At 38.0% G+C, this 15,258-nt stretch overlaps 1 protein-coding gene and 1 long non-coding RNA gene across 2 annotated transcripts; both read left to right on the top strand.

Annotated features, from left to right (window-relative positions):
• Positions 1 to 3,082: 3,082 nt before the first annotated feature.
• On the top strand, positions 3,083 to 5,187 carry LOC119424763. Its single transcript, XR_005187532.1, has 3 exons — positions 3,083 to 3,166; positions 4,897 to 5,035; positions 5,129 to 5,187. It is a non-coding gene; the product is annotated as an uncharacterized LOC119424763 (long non-coding RNA).
• A 1,024-nt stretch (positions 5,188 to 6,211) lies between these two features.
• edf1 (endothelial differentiation-related factor 1) lies at positions 6,212 to 8,860 on the top strand. The gene is made up of 5 exons (XM_037692479.1): positions 6,212 to 6,476; positions 7,726 to 7,777; positions 7,945 to 8,105; positions 8,229 to 8,322; positions 8,414 to 8,860. Exons 1-5 carry the CDS (start codon positions 6,399 to 6,401, stop codon positions 8,473 to 8,475), a joined length of 447 nt encoding a protein of 148 aa, XP_037548407.1. The 5' UTR covers positions 6,212 to 6,398; the 3' UTR covers positions 8,476 to 8,860.
• Positions 8,861 to 15,258: the final 6,398 nt, after the last annotated feature.

Raw genomic sequence — 15,258 nt, 5'->3', positions numbered from 1 at the left:
CAAATAAAAAATAAAAAAAGAAAGTTTTTGAACATCCAAGCATGTCAGCTTCGCAAAAGTCAAGTTTGTCACCCTAGAAACGCCTCTGGGTGTAATCAAAGTTATGGTCAAACTGCTTATATAGCTAGAAATGTTTCTTCTTTTTTTAAAGCTGTTTTATTTTTCTGTTCTTGTTGCTCACTGTTACACATTCAAACTGAAAGGAAAAAAAAACAACAACGAACATTTGCCAAAATCATGTTGCTTCCAAGGGATCTTCACCGGCGTGTGCATGCATTGAGCAGAACGAGCATAAACCCGCAGGACTCCCGTCTCGAAGCTGGCAACGTGTCGCAAAAAACTGAACTCTGCGTCCTCTGTGTGGATTTTGATCAAGCTAGCTGGCAGCAGCCGGACTCGCCGCAGACATCGAGGGCGTTTTGGAGCTTCACGGACGCCGTTTGAAAACGCTCGTTGAAATGATCGCTTTCGTATCGCTTCGCTTTGGTTGTTCTGAATGAATTTATCTGTAAATGAACTTGTGATTGAAGTGATTTGTCCCGTTATCTGAACTTTAGGCTCCTCTTTAACTTTTAGTCAGATCCTCTTGGACTGTGCTGCGGGGAATTTTGAAGGAACTTTTTTTTTTTTTTTTTTTTTTAGTTTCTGAAGCAGCACCAGCAATAAATACAACCCAACTATAATTATAATCTGTGGGCCAATAATTTATTAAAAATTATCACACGTATTAAGCATTGCTTGTGGAAAAAACAAGGTTTTCAGTCGATTTTTAAAACGTACAAATGTGAAGCTGTTTACCCCATCATGTTTATTTTCTTCTGGGGGGAGGAGTTCTTTATTTCACAGCACTAATGTCTTTACCATTAGATGTTACCGCTTTATGCTACAAGACACTACAAAATGTTTTTCACTGGTTTATATGTAAATGCGTACCTGTACAGTTGAGCCTTGCCCGTGAGGGGAGGCTTCAAACATTTCATTTTAAATATTGTGGCACTGTAAAGAACTTGTATGGCAGGATTTTAAAAAGCAAAAAGGTCACCGTGTTCTCAGAATGGGCTGCTTTTACTTAATGAGGCTTAGTGTTTTTTAGTTTTCTTGCTGCGAAATTTCTTGATGCTTCTCATTGTATCTGCACCAAAATGCTGCCCCGACCTCCTTTTTTGTTTTGTACTTTAAAGATGCACATTTCTTTTTTTTCTTGTCAGAGGACCAGTACTTTCTACATCTGATCCAATATTTGTTTATCCTGCAACAGATATTTGGTCATTACTCATCCTTGTTTTTTAAAAAAGGAGCTTATTAGTGGGAAAAATAAAGCACTTGTGATTTTTTTTTTTATGTATTGTTGATTCTGTGTAGTCACTTTGGTATCAAAGCCTTAATGTTTTAATAAATTCAAAGCAAATCTTAAGTTTTGTAAGTAACACATCCATGTATTTTAGGTTTTAGTGTATGATGACCAAGAGGGGTCAATGCATCAGCGTTGCCGCTGAACATGAGTGTTGCCTGCTTAAATATTCATCATGCCACATGCTGAAAGCAGTTTCCCTTTGGGTTATAAATATATACGTTGTGCTCATCTTACTGCCTCAGAAATACTAAAGTTCTGAAATCCAAGGAGCCCTGCCCTTCATTTGTGCTCTTTTTGTGCAGAACATCATGACATCTTCGAACATAGCTGTGGGTGAGGATGTACTGGTTTTTAATAAAGAGAAAATAATTAAATGGTGATTTTCCTGCTGGAACACTTTGTGGACTGTATTTCGGACAATATGTCAAATCAGAAAACGCTGAATGGATTTTGTGAAGATGGAGAGAATACAAGCGTCCGTTTTAGAAATGTCTGCTTACCCGGTAGTTAGGAAGCAAAACAAGGAAAAAAAAGTTGGAGGTGGTCTATTATAACATTTAATGTAGTTTTAAAGTATACTCTGACTTGATTCTGTTTGTGAAGGAAGGTGGTATATAATGTAATTCAGCTCTTTAGATTTATAGGTTTGCTTTTCTGCATAAAGGCGACATATTTAGGACCTCATTTTACTTTCAAGGAAGTCAATGTTGGCCGTGTTTCAACATTCTTCGTCATTCTATCACGTTTGGTACATGTGGGTGGAACAAAATTGTGTAAACGGGGTCCCAGTTACATCCAACAAAAGTATTAAAACATAAAGAAAAAGTAATAGGATCTAGAATATGAACTAAGAAATTACCAAAACAATACGCCGAACAGCAGCACGAACATGAGTCCGTGTGATCAGAGGAGTACGAATGAACACAGCAACATGATGTGATTTTTAACAGTGATTGTCTTGGTTAGATGTTCATGAGTCCTAACAGCCTCAGGGTAGAAGCTGTTCCTCAGTCTAGTGGTTCTACACTTAATGCTCCTTAACCTGAGGGGAGCAGGGCAAAAAGTGTGTTCTGGGTGAGTGGGGTCCTTCATGATGCACATGGCCCTCTTCCTGCATCTAGAAGTGTAGATGTCTGTGATGGTGGGGAGGCTGACATCAACAGTCTTCTGTGCAGCCTTATAAGTTTATTTACTGGTATATTTACTAAAGATTAGGGGCAACGATGCAAAAAAAAAAATTTTTTTTTTCTCCTGAATTCTGAGATTAAAGTCAGAATTAGGTGAATTCTGACTTTAATCTCAGAATTTTGACTTTTTTCTCAGAATTAAGGGGAAAATAATATTGCATCGTGGCCCTAATCCTCTTCCGTAGCTATGCAACTAAAAATCTTAAATAGTTAAGAAAATAATGGGACTAACCTGTTTATAAATAAAGGTTGAATTGTAGCAGTATCTGAATAGTATCAGATAAATAGTGTTAAATTATTCTTTTTATGTGTGAATGTTTCTGTTCAGTGCCCTGAGATGACTTCTGTTGTAATTTGGCGCTGTATAAATAAACTGAATTGAATAAAAAAAAAAAAAAAAGGCTTGTTGCAGTAGCACTGAAAACAACTGAAGGTCTGTGAACGCACCATGACGTCATAAAGTCATTCCGGAGATTTTTATTTTTTTTCGGTGCAAAAAGGCGAGTTTGGACAGGATGAAGAAAGTTTTCTCTTTGTGACTGCGAAAGAGGAAGACACGAAGTTAAACTCTTTATTTATCGCAGGTCTTCCTCCGTTAGACGTGTCTCCACTGCAGATAAGCAAGGTAACTTCTGTTTTTGATCCTTCAGCTCCAGAAATGTGACTTTAAATGCTTTGAAAACTACCGTTCCGAGATCAATTATTTATCCCCATTTTTTGGATCAAAATGACAATAAAATGCACCTTTTGACCATGTAGACCATTTATTTACTACAATAACTTATTTTAATGCTTAATCTCCTGGTTTAATTCTGGGACACTTGACTTTTTATAGTTTGCATTATTAATGAAACCTTAAAAACAGTTTGCAGGTTTTACTAAGTGATCATTTGTACAATTAAAAAAAAATCAATATGTTGTTTTTTTTGTTTGTTTTTAATCATAACATTTTTAAATTGTTTTGATTATTGTTGATATTTTAATGGGGCTCATTATTAATGGGTCATTTTGATCCAAGGGCAGCAGGAGTGTTTAATAATAAAATGTATCTTTTTTTTTTCTTTTTTTTTTACTGAGTAAATGGATCTTATTTTTCTAAAAAAAAATAAAAATGTAAACAAAATGCTTGAGTTTTCCACTTATGATGTAAATTAACAAATAAAACATGTGTTTACATCACAAAAAGGAGATTAATTAATTACAAAAGTACATTTTACAGCTCAGCCTTTACAATCACCAAAAGACAAGACTACAGTTAGTATTAAAATAAATTATAAGTGATTTTAAGAGAGAACTTATGGGGAAAATGTAGGGAACAATATCAAAATCTACAGTAAAATATAGAGTTTTTCCTCATGCTGTGGGACTACGTAGTTGCTTCTGGTACAAATAAGTTTAAGGGACTAAAAAGACACTGAAGCATTTTAGAAGAAAACCTGTTTCTAAATGTAAAAGCCTATTTCAGGATTACCACTGTTCTTTTTAATGTTGTGTTTTCTTTTAACAGCTGTTCTCTTTCATAGCATTTGTTTCGTGTCTCGCATTGAAACGCCCTCAGCGTGAATTCATCAGAAGCTCCTGTTACATTACACCAGCCAGGATGTCTGTGTCAAGGAGGGCAGTGACCCTCCCCCTATATAAAGGGCTGTTGCTGCACTGAGTTTATTCAAAAATCTCCTTGCAGCGAGCAGAAGTTCCCATCGGCTCTCTCGGGGTCTTCCTCTCAGAGCTTAGCTAAACTTTGGATGCATGTGCAAGCTGGGCGTTTTGCACTGCATCAGCACGGTACCGCACAGAGTAGCTGTTCATCTGTAGCAATACCGTTAAAAAAGTAGAAGTACTTCTTTAAAAAAAACACCAACTAGCAGAAGCTGGAACTAGTTGGGGCGACATATGCAGGGTCTCGTGTCGAGCTCGATCGGCTTCATGACGGCAGCTCTCAGATGTGGATTCGGAGCTGCCCTTCTCGGACGACGATGAGGATTATGACTCTTTCGGGCACGGGCCAATCTGGTCATCGAATCCCATCCTCGCCTGAACAGGAATTAGACCTGCACGACGTGTGCAAACACGCCACAGCAAAGCTCAACGTCCAGTGGTCTGAAGTCTAAGCCGAGACGGTTTGCTCACGTTTTGACGGGAAAAAATTGCCAAAAGCAAAGAAAACAGGCAAACGAGGGAAGAGATTTCCTCGCTGTTAAAAAAAAAATAGAGCAATAAGTTTAATTCCTCACGAACGCAGACGCAAGAGATTTTAGGAGCTTTTAATGAAATCACACTCCCATCCTTGTGGGAGACGCTCGTGCTACTCACAAAACCAGAGTTATGACACTAACCTAAAGTTCTGTGACGCAGGATGGCAAAGAAGTGTGCAGCCAAGCCAGATGAAGGTCTGATGATGATGCAGGAGCTTGATGACCGGCTGAAAGAGCAGATTGACAAACTGGAGCACGTTCGTCTTGCTGCTGTTGAACTGAGAGACAACTTCTCTGGGGTACATTAGTTAGAATCCTCTTCTACAGTCAACAAATTCAATCAACTACCTGTACTCTGATATTGTTGGCATGATTTCTTTTTCCTAATCCAGACCACCAGTGATCTAACCCAGTCTATTAGTGACCACCTGGAGTGGCTAAATCACTTGTCCGAGCGAGTGGAGACTCTCCATGTGAACACATCAGTTTTTATTCAGGTGGGAACGGAAAGAAACTTTCAAAATAAGATGTTTTATTTAAGTTGCCAACATGGAAACAGTTTAAAATTCATCATTATTGTCTATAGGACTGTTCATTTTTATATGCCCATCAAAAGGTAGACGTACTGTAGTACAGTATAATAGTTTAATCAATGGGCGTATAATGTGCCGTATGCTGTACCCTTGTTTTTTTTTTCTGCTCCAGATGAATCCAAAACCTCGTACATGGACATCGAGACATGGTTCCAGACATGGCTACCACCTCGGACGTCCCCACCAGGCCGATGATGCCCTGTCTGAGTTTGGCTGGTCCCCCCATACAAGACGTAACAGTGATGCAGCCTCAGAAATGTCCTGTAATTGGTGACTGTAAAACCTGCTTGCAACAGAAAAATATACAGTAATTGTAAACCCTACCAATATATCAGTAGTGTATTTGTGTAAAGTTTAACCTCAAAACGAATACATGTATCAAAATGTCATTGTGCGCTTAGTTTCATTAAAGAGTTCATGAAGCTAACTGAGACGTGTGTATCGCTGTGTCTCCTTACTGTTTATTCATAATTTACTGTATAATTTAATCATGCTGACAGTAACTCTGGATGTAGAATACGATTCATTTCTCACTAAAGCCCTCACCGATGACTGCATGTCGAAGCACTCAGGAGGTACAGCTTTATGATGCTGGTGTCCAATTGTGTGGACATGTTGGACTCCATTTTTACACTTTAATATACATGGACATATTCTCATAAAAACGTGTCCAGATTAACATTTTTGGTGCTATTATTACCTAATTTGAACTGGTAATAGGTAAGACTTGATGCTGCAACCTCATAATTTTTCAGTCCATCCCTTCATATGTATAAACAGAGAAAGGACATGTTCAAAAACAGGCAGCAGAGACTATTTTTAATTTTAATAGTCGTTTTGTTTTTTTCCATCTGTTGCCAAACTGACGCCAACCAGCAGGGGGCGCTGCTTTACGTCACGTCACTGTTGTCAAGCAGCCTGTTTTAAATAAAGCTTTGGCAAAACGCGTGTTGATAATTCTGGAAGGAGCTGACTCGCTCAAGTGTCATATCTGAAAGGCTCGCATTCAGCCCGACATATTTTCTTATCAATTAATATCCTTCCTAGTGCCGAGTAAAGCCCTGAGAACATGGCAGAAAGCGACTGGGACACAGTGACTGTGTTGAGGAAGAAGGGCCCCACTGCTGCACAGGCCAAGTCCAAACAGGTTCGTACTGTTTGGTTTGTGTTACGCGGCTCGTTGGATTTGATTCACATTGTAGCTAACAGAAGAGTAATGTCGATATTTATTGACAGTAAAAGCAACTGTAGCTCGTCTTTACGAGTCAGAATGTGGGAACTTCCAACAGCTAGGATTAGCTCCGCGTGCGAGACGTTTTCTTTTTGTAAACAGCTTCAAGTTTGGCTAACATGTTAGCCTAGCAGCTGCGTCGACAGGTAAAACCATCAAAATGTCACATTTTAGTTGAACCACCTCACCTAAAGCCTTCTTGGTGTTTTGTCTTATCATCATGCCTTTCACAAAACCGATCTGTATACAAACATCTCAAATATTCATCAAATATGTTGTTATTTTTAGGAAGACACGTGTTCAAAAGCGTACAAATTGTCCTTTAATGCTATTCTTTAGTTGGTTATTCAGTTGTATTATAATAAGACTAATAGTTAGGATTGTTAAAACTTCATTCTGTGTAAAAAATAAAATAAATAAATAAAACTAATTTTTTGTTATACCTGTACAGCTTTATGCCTAAAAGTATGCTAAATAATCCAGGTTGAGTTTATTCAATTTATTTATTTTATTTATTTAAATTTATGCCTAAAATAGATACAAAATCTTACTGAAAGTTGATGAATGCTTCGAGAAAATGTACTTTTAATATTAGAAATGAAGTAGATGGTTCCATCAAACCATATAGGTAAAGGTTAAAACTGTATTATGTATATTTGTACTTTTTACAAATGTACAAAGTACTTTGTATTGTAAAAAAAAAAATACTTTTAAATTAAAAAAAAAATTGTTTTGGTAAATAGTTGTCTTTTATAAAAGTGATTTTGAATTTATGTTCCCAAATTTTACATTTTGTGTGATCTACTCTTCAGTTTTGATGCCCACTTGTTTTAATTCTGGACACACGGCCTTCTGTGAAACAACTGTAGCTCATCTATCTATAATAGCTATAACCTAATGTTCATCAGATAGAAAGCTTTGCTTTGAGGAAGCTGAAGGTTTAGTCTGCTTGCAAAGGCAATGTTGTTGACCTGATGCCATTTTATTGAACAGAGTCAATATTCCCAGATAATATGATTTGTTACTCATTAGCTACATGATTGGAAATGATGAAGCAAAACCGGACAGGGTTTAACACGAGCCTGGTCATAATGCAATTTACTATCAATAAAACGTAATTTAAAAAACCCAGAAACATAACGTATTTGGTCCGTCTTTTCTCCAGGCTATCACTGCTGCTCAGAGACGTGGGGAGGACGTTGAGACTTCCAAGAAATGTAAATTTCCGCTATCTTTAATGGTTAATAAAAGGCTAAAAACAAATTATTTACAACTTCACATTATATCAACACACTTCTTAATTTCCTTTCCTAAAACCTGTGTTTGTACGCTTTACAACCGGTAAGATGTTTGGCATTACTTTGATCCGCTACTCGTCTCTCAGGGTCCGCAGGGCAAAACAAACAGCATCTGGTGACAAAAAATACAGCCAAACTGGACAGAGAGACGGAGGAGCTCCACCATGACAGGGTTCCACTGGAGGTGGGGAAGGTCATCCAGCAGGGCAGGCAGGAGAAAGGACTGACCCAGAAAGACCTCGCCACTGTGAGCAAACTCGAGCCTTATGCTAACACACATAGAAAATGAACAGCCGAGCCCTCCATCATGTACATGATGTAACACGCTTTGTTTTTATTGTAATAAACGTATCGCAAACTTTTCCTTCAGAAAATTAACGAGAAGCCTCAAGTTATCGCTGACTATGAGACTGGGAAAGCGATACCCAATAACCAGGTGATGGGCAAAATTGAGAGAGCTATTGGTAAGCACAAGATTTGATTCATGTTGTGAAAGAAAAAAAAAATCAAGTATTTAAAATGTTTGTTTTGCTTGTAATTAATTTTTCCTGCCAGGTCGAAAACTGCGTGGGAAGGAAATTGGCCAACCCCTGGAGCCAAAGTCCAAACAGAAATGAACACAAAGCCTCGAAATCAGCCCTTCCCAAAACCATATTTGATCCTCCAACTCTAAACTCCCCACTCCTCCCTGGGCTGATCTCAACCTGGTCCTGCCTGAGGACCTGGTGCTCCACTGCATCGCAGGTGTTTACTAACCAATCATCTGAAACACCCTGACCACGTAAACGTACATGATTGAATACGTCACAAACTTGAAAATGGGTGAATTTATTTTCGCTCGTGTCTGTTTAAGATTTTGGCATGATAAAATTCAACCTTCTGATTGTGGTAAGTCATTGAAAAGGTGAATTGTTTTTCATGATCGAACAGGTTTGACTAACTTTAAATCTGAGCATGAAGTGCTTGATTGCATCTTCTTTTTTTTTTTTTTTTTTTTTTTGTTCCCACACTTTAACGACAGTGGGTGGATGTTATTAAAGTGTTTAAAATGTTTTAATGATGTGCTTTGTTTTGATCTTAAAACAATAAAGTTTAGCAGTTCGTGACTTTTGAGTGGATTCTTAGCTGCTGGAAGTTGAAATTGTTACAAACAAGGCGCTCATGTGAAAACTTGCAGTAGCAATGTTGAACCGCTAGGTGTCAGTATAATACCAGCATTACATAGAGCCGATTCTAAATAACCTTGGGTTAATAAGGAAACACTACCACAGCCTTTAGAATATCTTAATTAAATTTTACTACTATATTTTAAGACAAACCAAATCTTCTGAAAGATCTAGCTGCCAAGTTTCACGTCTTATAGCCTAATTTGTGCCAGTAGAGAGCTTTTTTTGTTTTTCTTGGATATTTAGTGTTGCAGTTTATCAGTTTTAATGAGACTGAATGCATTCAAGGACTTGGTACATGATGCAACCTTCAATAACTGCTGGGGGATGAAGGAAGCAAGCAGGAGTAGAGCTTACTGATGAGATAAAATATATATGATTTCAGCACAGCTGTATTTTACGTGAACGTTGCTGTAAAAACGAGGTAACAGAAACCCGAAGCAAGAGGAAGCTGTGTTTCTCACAGGTCATGGTTTTCTTGATTGTGTCTACATCTGAAGGCAGTGACTGCTTATAATGAAATAAAACTGTTTATCCATGAACCCCCCTCGAGCCTCAGTTGACCCGCAGTCCTAAAGTGTAGAAACAAACTTAAAGGTGAACCAATCAAATCAATATGTGCATCTACAGCCTTTAAAATATGCAAACTCGGATGATACTGATATTGTTTTTAAGAGTTGTTATGAATCAAAGCAATACAAGATAACAAATATTGCTTTAACGCACAATACATTTAATAAGTGTGACGATTGGCTTTCCCTAAAAGGTTTTCAATGTGGGTTGAGTGAATATGTTGTTTTATAATCCATTGTTTCATTTAGCATTCTTTTGTGCTACAGTAGATTGCTGCTGCAAGGCCCGGAACCTGAATAAAATTCAATATATTTACATAGATCAAAAATCATCTCGGGACACTAAAGCACTAAAGTCCATTCACTCAGGATTAAATCCAATTACAGTTCATTCAATCCAATTTTAACAATGCATTCAGGGAAGCCCACAGATTGCATCAAATCTTTCCTTTGGTGTAAACTCCATCCAACGCAAACAAGGAGGTGATGGAAAGGAATGACTCCCTTTGAAGAGGGAGAAACCTGCAGCAGAGCAGGATGAGCAAGGCTAACAGGATGTGTCCAGATGTTTCTATGGGAAGACAACAAGTTCATGGCAGCAATAACTGCATAGACAAACATGGAGAGTAGAGAGAATAAAGTCAGCAGAGTAAAGAAATGTGGTCAGGTTGTCCTCTAAGCTTATAGTAGTATAACTAGAGTATAGCTTAGGAAACCCAAGCCAACCCTAACTATAGGATTTATCTTAAAGGAAAGTATTGGTGTCAGCCTCATGGACAGAAACTGGAAGTTGGTTCCACAAGAGAGGAGCCTGAGTACTGAAAGAGCTTTCTACTTTTAGAAACTATAGGAACCACAAGTAAACCTGAAGTCTTAAGAGTAAAGTGCTCTGTTAGAGAAATATGGGACAATGAAATATTTAATATCCGATGGACTTTGGATGTTGAAAGCTTTGTATGTTAGATGATTTTAAATTCTACTCAGAATTTCACAGAAAGCCATTAGAGGAAAGCTAAAATGAAAGAAATATGTCTCCTAACTGAATCTTGAACTTACTTTCGGAAAAAAAAGGGATATAATTTATTTTAAAGTTTTGATAAGCCACACTCGATACCTTCATAGCACTTCCACCTATGTGTTCTTCTTGTAATGGCCTTCTTTTATAATTTAAATTTACAATACTCTCAATTTCTAAAGAGTTTCTGTGACCATAAAACTTACCACAGCAAATCTAAACAGCACTTTTGAACCTTAACAAACGGTATATAATTATCCTTATACCAGGAGTATTATTGGAGCATCTCCCCTGCGTTTCTCTGTGGTTACCAAAGCACATGGATTTATGGATTTCCACAAGATCGTTTAGTTTTGTCCAATCAACTTCATTTATTTTGTTAACATGCACATATTTCTGCGTTTCAGGCCTACAGAAGAAATGCTGAGACAGATAGCATTTCTAAGCTAAAGATCAAGGTAAATATCAGTCCCAAGAGGTGATCTGCAACAAACGTGTCAGAAAATCATTACACTTCTAAAAGCAATAATCTTGAAAGAAAGATTGATAAGAGATTTGCATATTTCTCCCTGAATTGCCTGATATCCCTATATAATTAATGAAACGCGAATATGTACATACATATTCGCGTTGTATCTCGGTGCAATGCCAATAAAGTTTATTCTGATTCTGAAACAAGGGGAAATGTCTGTCTTTTGAGACAAAGTTGGAAAGACACATCTGGCATGATAGAATTTCAGTTATATGTGCATTAAATTAAACTAATTATAGTTTTCACGCGGGAACTTTATTGTAATTATATAAATGTTGTGCCAGGTGGGATGCTTTTGTTTTTGGAGCCCAGATTTGTTTCTGAAATAATGTATGCAACCTCCTGACCGGTTCACGAGGCAAACAAAGAGAAGACCTTGCTTTTGTTACCAGGGGGGGTCATTTGGATCCCTGCTCAACAGGCTCCTTCATGTGGGGAGTTGGTGTGTGTGGAGAGGAGACACGGACCGACGGCATTCCTTGAAATGCCATTCCATTGGCCAAAACACCATAGCAACCAAGTTCCACCTATGACAGGGGAGCAGCCAGTCATTTTGCAGGAGTGATGTGAAGCAGAAAGCCACATGGTGGTGGGGAGTCAGGAGCACCAGCGTGTGTGTGTGTGTGTGTGTGGGGGGGGGGGGGGGGATGGGGGTGATGGGGGAGAAGCCTCAGCAGTGTTTTGGCCTGAGGCTTCAAAGCTCAAATTAAGATTCCACTACATGACCAACCTGTTGTGTGGGTGGGAGGATGGTGACTTTCACAGCAGCAAATATTTCCACTCTGTTCTTTAGTTTATATGGTACCACTTTACAAAGGCTCCCCTTATAGATGGCTAATAAATAGTTTATAGATACATTATTAATTAATATATAAACACTTTATGAATCATTAATAATTGTTTATTATGCATTAATTAAGGGTGACAGAGACAAAACTGACTAATTTCTTTCCAAATATTGAGCCAAATCTGCCACCTATATATTTCATGTAGAGTTGTTATATTAAACATTTCAGACTAAGTTACTACCTTGGAGTGGCGGCACAGAGGTTAGAAAAAGTGGGCCTGTGATCGGAAGATTGCTGGTTCAACTCCCGATACTGACAACACCAAAATGTGTGTGAGATAGGTGAGTCACCCAGGCCCTTTACCCCGGGCGCCCTGGATGGCAGCTCTCTGCTCCACATAGAAGGCCATGGTAGCTCGGTGGTCTGTGGTTGTGTCAGGAAGGGCATCCGGCATAAAAATAATTACCATGTCTTGGTGCGACTTGGTTCACTGTGGTGACCCCTCAAGAGGGGAGAAGCCAAAAGAAAAAGACTAAGTTACTATCTTGTGAGCACAATAACGAGATGGGGTAGAGGCAGAGCAGCCGACCCAGGACCCGAAAGTCCCAGGCTCGATCCCCAGTCATTGCACATCTCGTAGTGTCTCTGAGCAGCACACCCTATCCTCAATTGCTCCCCTGGAGCTTTCAATAGCTGCCCACTGCTCCACCTGGTGGTGTATGGGTTAAATGCAGAGAGCCAATTTCACCATTGTATGGGAACATACATTGATGATAACACATTATTATTATTATTATTAAACCTATTTTTTTTTAGAATATAATGTCTTTTCTGGCGTATAAGTCAGGTTTTCTTTAGATTTGCCAGTCTTGCGACTTATATGCCAAAGCGACTTATATACGTTTTTTGGTCCATATTTATAATGCAATTTTTGACTTATGCTTTAAATGTTCATTCATACTGACATGAACCAGAGTAAACATTACCATTTGCAGCAGCTAGAGGTGTAAGATGGACCTCTAGGCTTTGGACAACTACCGGTAGACGTATATGCTGTTCCTGTACTGCTGCCCCCGCCAAACATTGACCATTAAAGTGCATTTATTAAAGAAAAAGTTAAACTGAGACACAACTTTGCTGTGATGTCAAGCAAACAAATAACTGTTTTTAAGTGTTAATCTTATTAAATTTTGAAGAACTGCAACAGCGAGTCCTCCCGTGCATGCTCCCGCGGCCATTGATCGATTTTTGGCACGACACCAGCCCACGTTTCCCAGGGGTCAGAGGTGATGCATAATAAATGAAACTTATACGCTGAAGTGACTTATATGTTTTTTCCTCTTCATGCTTTTTTTGACTGATGTAACTTGTACTCCGGAGCGACTTATATGCCAGAAATTATGGTAATATTAGTTGTAGACACTTATAATTATGCAGTGATAAAGTACAATACCATACTCTAAAAAAATAGGTTTACAAATGCTTATTGAGCTTAAGTCTGAAATATTTAATATAACAACTCTAAATGAAATATATAAGTGTCAGATTTGGCTCACTGTTTGGCAAGAAACTAGTCAGTTGTCTCTCTGTCACCTTTATTTAATGCATAATAAGCGATTATTAATGATTTATAAAGTGTTTATACAGGAATTAATAACATATCTATAAACCATCCTTAAGCATGACGTGTTTATTGATGATGTACGCCAGATCTTCATACCAAAAAATAAAATCCATCAGATGTGACAAAATATATGCACGGTTTATTGAAAGGCATAAATAAAAAGAGGCACACAAAATGGTTTAGATCAGTTCGGCGTTAGTTCAGACCACATTTTTCTTTTCTTAACCGTCGGAAAACGTCTCGAACAAACACGTTTAGTTGTGTCGGGAGATTACAGAACAGAAAATCCAGTTTAAACTACAAGAAAACAAACCATCTCATAAATATTAACTGCAGCTCATATTCGTGGCTATTTTAATGACCTGCTCACATTTGTTCGTGATTATCATCTACAAATCACTGTACAAAAACGGTTACTGAAACATTGTGTGAAAGGCCAGTTTCACAAAAGGACAAAACAATCCTACATATTTACACGAGTCATTGTAACATAATACAAAGAACTAAAGGCACTGAGACAAATGGCAGCACATTTCAACATGGGATTAAAAGGAAAAACACTTAAAAAAAAAAAACCTTTTTATTTCATTAAAAAAATCTGGACTGCTTTGATCGTTTTGGCAAGTGAATCGATACCCACAGAAGAAAAGACATTCTATGGTTGAAAACAAAAAAAAAAGTTTGTTGTTTTCACAGTATGTGCTTATGTGAGAGAAAAGATGCAACAGCTCAAATCTACAAATGTTTATTATCTGGCAGCTAGATGGACAGAGTGAGCAGCACAGCTAGACATGAAAAAGCGTTACTGGGTGGAATAATGTTATCAGGCTGCCTCAGCGTCTTCACTAAACTTTAATAAATGCACAAAATACAGTGTGAGACAATAAACTTTGGTAAGTGCATTACCGTAATTTCCAGAGTATAAGTCGCTACTTTTTTTTTTTTACACGCTTTGAACCACATCTTAAATAATGCTGTGGCTAATTTATGTTGTTTTTTTTGACAAGCTAACGAGCTTCCTGCCACCAAAACATTTAGCTTCGTCGCACCCAGGCGCTCACATAGCTGCCCAATACACGCCTTTCTTGAAGGGGGGTGGGGTCCTCGTGACTCAATGGGACTACTTGTATTAATAAAAGTTTTAATTAAAAATCTGACCAATGAAATGACCAAACAGGTCACAGTGGACCAATGAAACTTCGAATCACCGTAAATCAAACGCACTCTCACTAAATTCTTCACATCGGTAATTTTGCGCTTCATGCACAGACCCACATCATGGAAGACAAACAAAGAAATGCAGATGATGCAGCTTTCAAGTTAAAGGCGATCGATCTGGCTGTCGAAGGAAATAGAGCCACGTAAGCTAGGCGTTTCCTGGCAGGCTGTTTATTTATTTTTCACCAGCCATGTTTACAGGCACTGTTCATAAAACAAACATTTACTGTACGTATCTGTATATGTTACCAGTACGTATTTAATTAAAACAACAACAAAAAAAATCTTTGTACATATCTCACGTTACAACGTAGACACCCGCAGCTTATAGACAAGTGTGGCCTATACATGTTTGTAATTTTTTATTTATTTAGTGGGCGTGGCTTACATTCGGGTGCGCTCAATAGTCTGGAAATTACGGTACTTTTTTCCTCAGTGTCGCTGCTACAAAATGGTTCTGTTTATTGCGAACAAGCGTTTATTTA

This window comes from Nematolebias whitei, chromosome 18 (genome assembly GCF_014905685.2).
Source record: "Nematolebias whitei isolate Nwh7 chromosome 18, NemWhi1, whole genome shotgun sequence".
NCBI lineage: Eukaryota > Metazoa > Chordata > Actinopteri > Cyprinodontiformes > Rivulidae > Nematolebias > Nematolebias whitei.
This window is presented reverse-complemented; position numbering and strand designations above follow the sequence as displayed.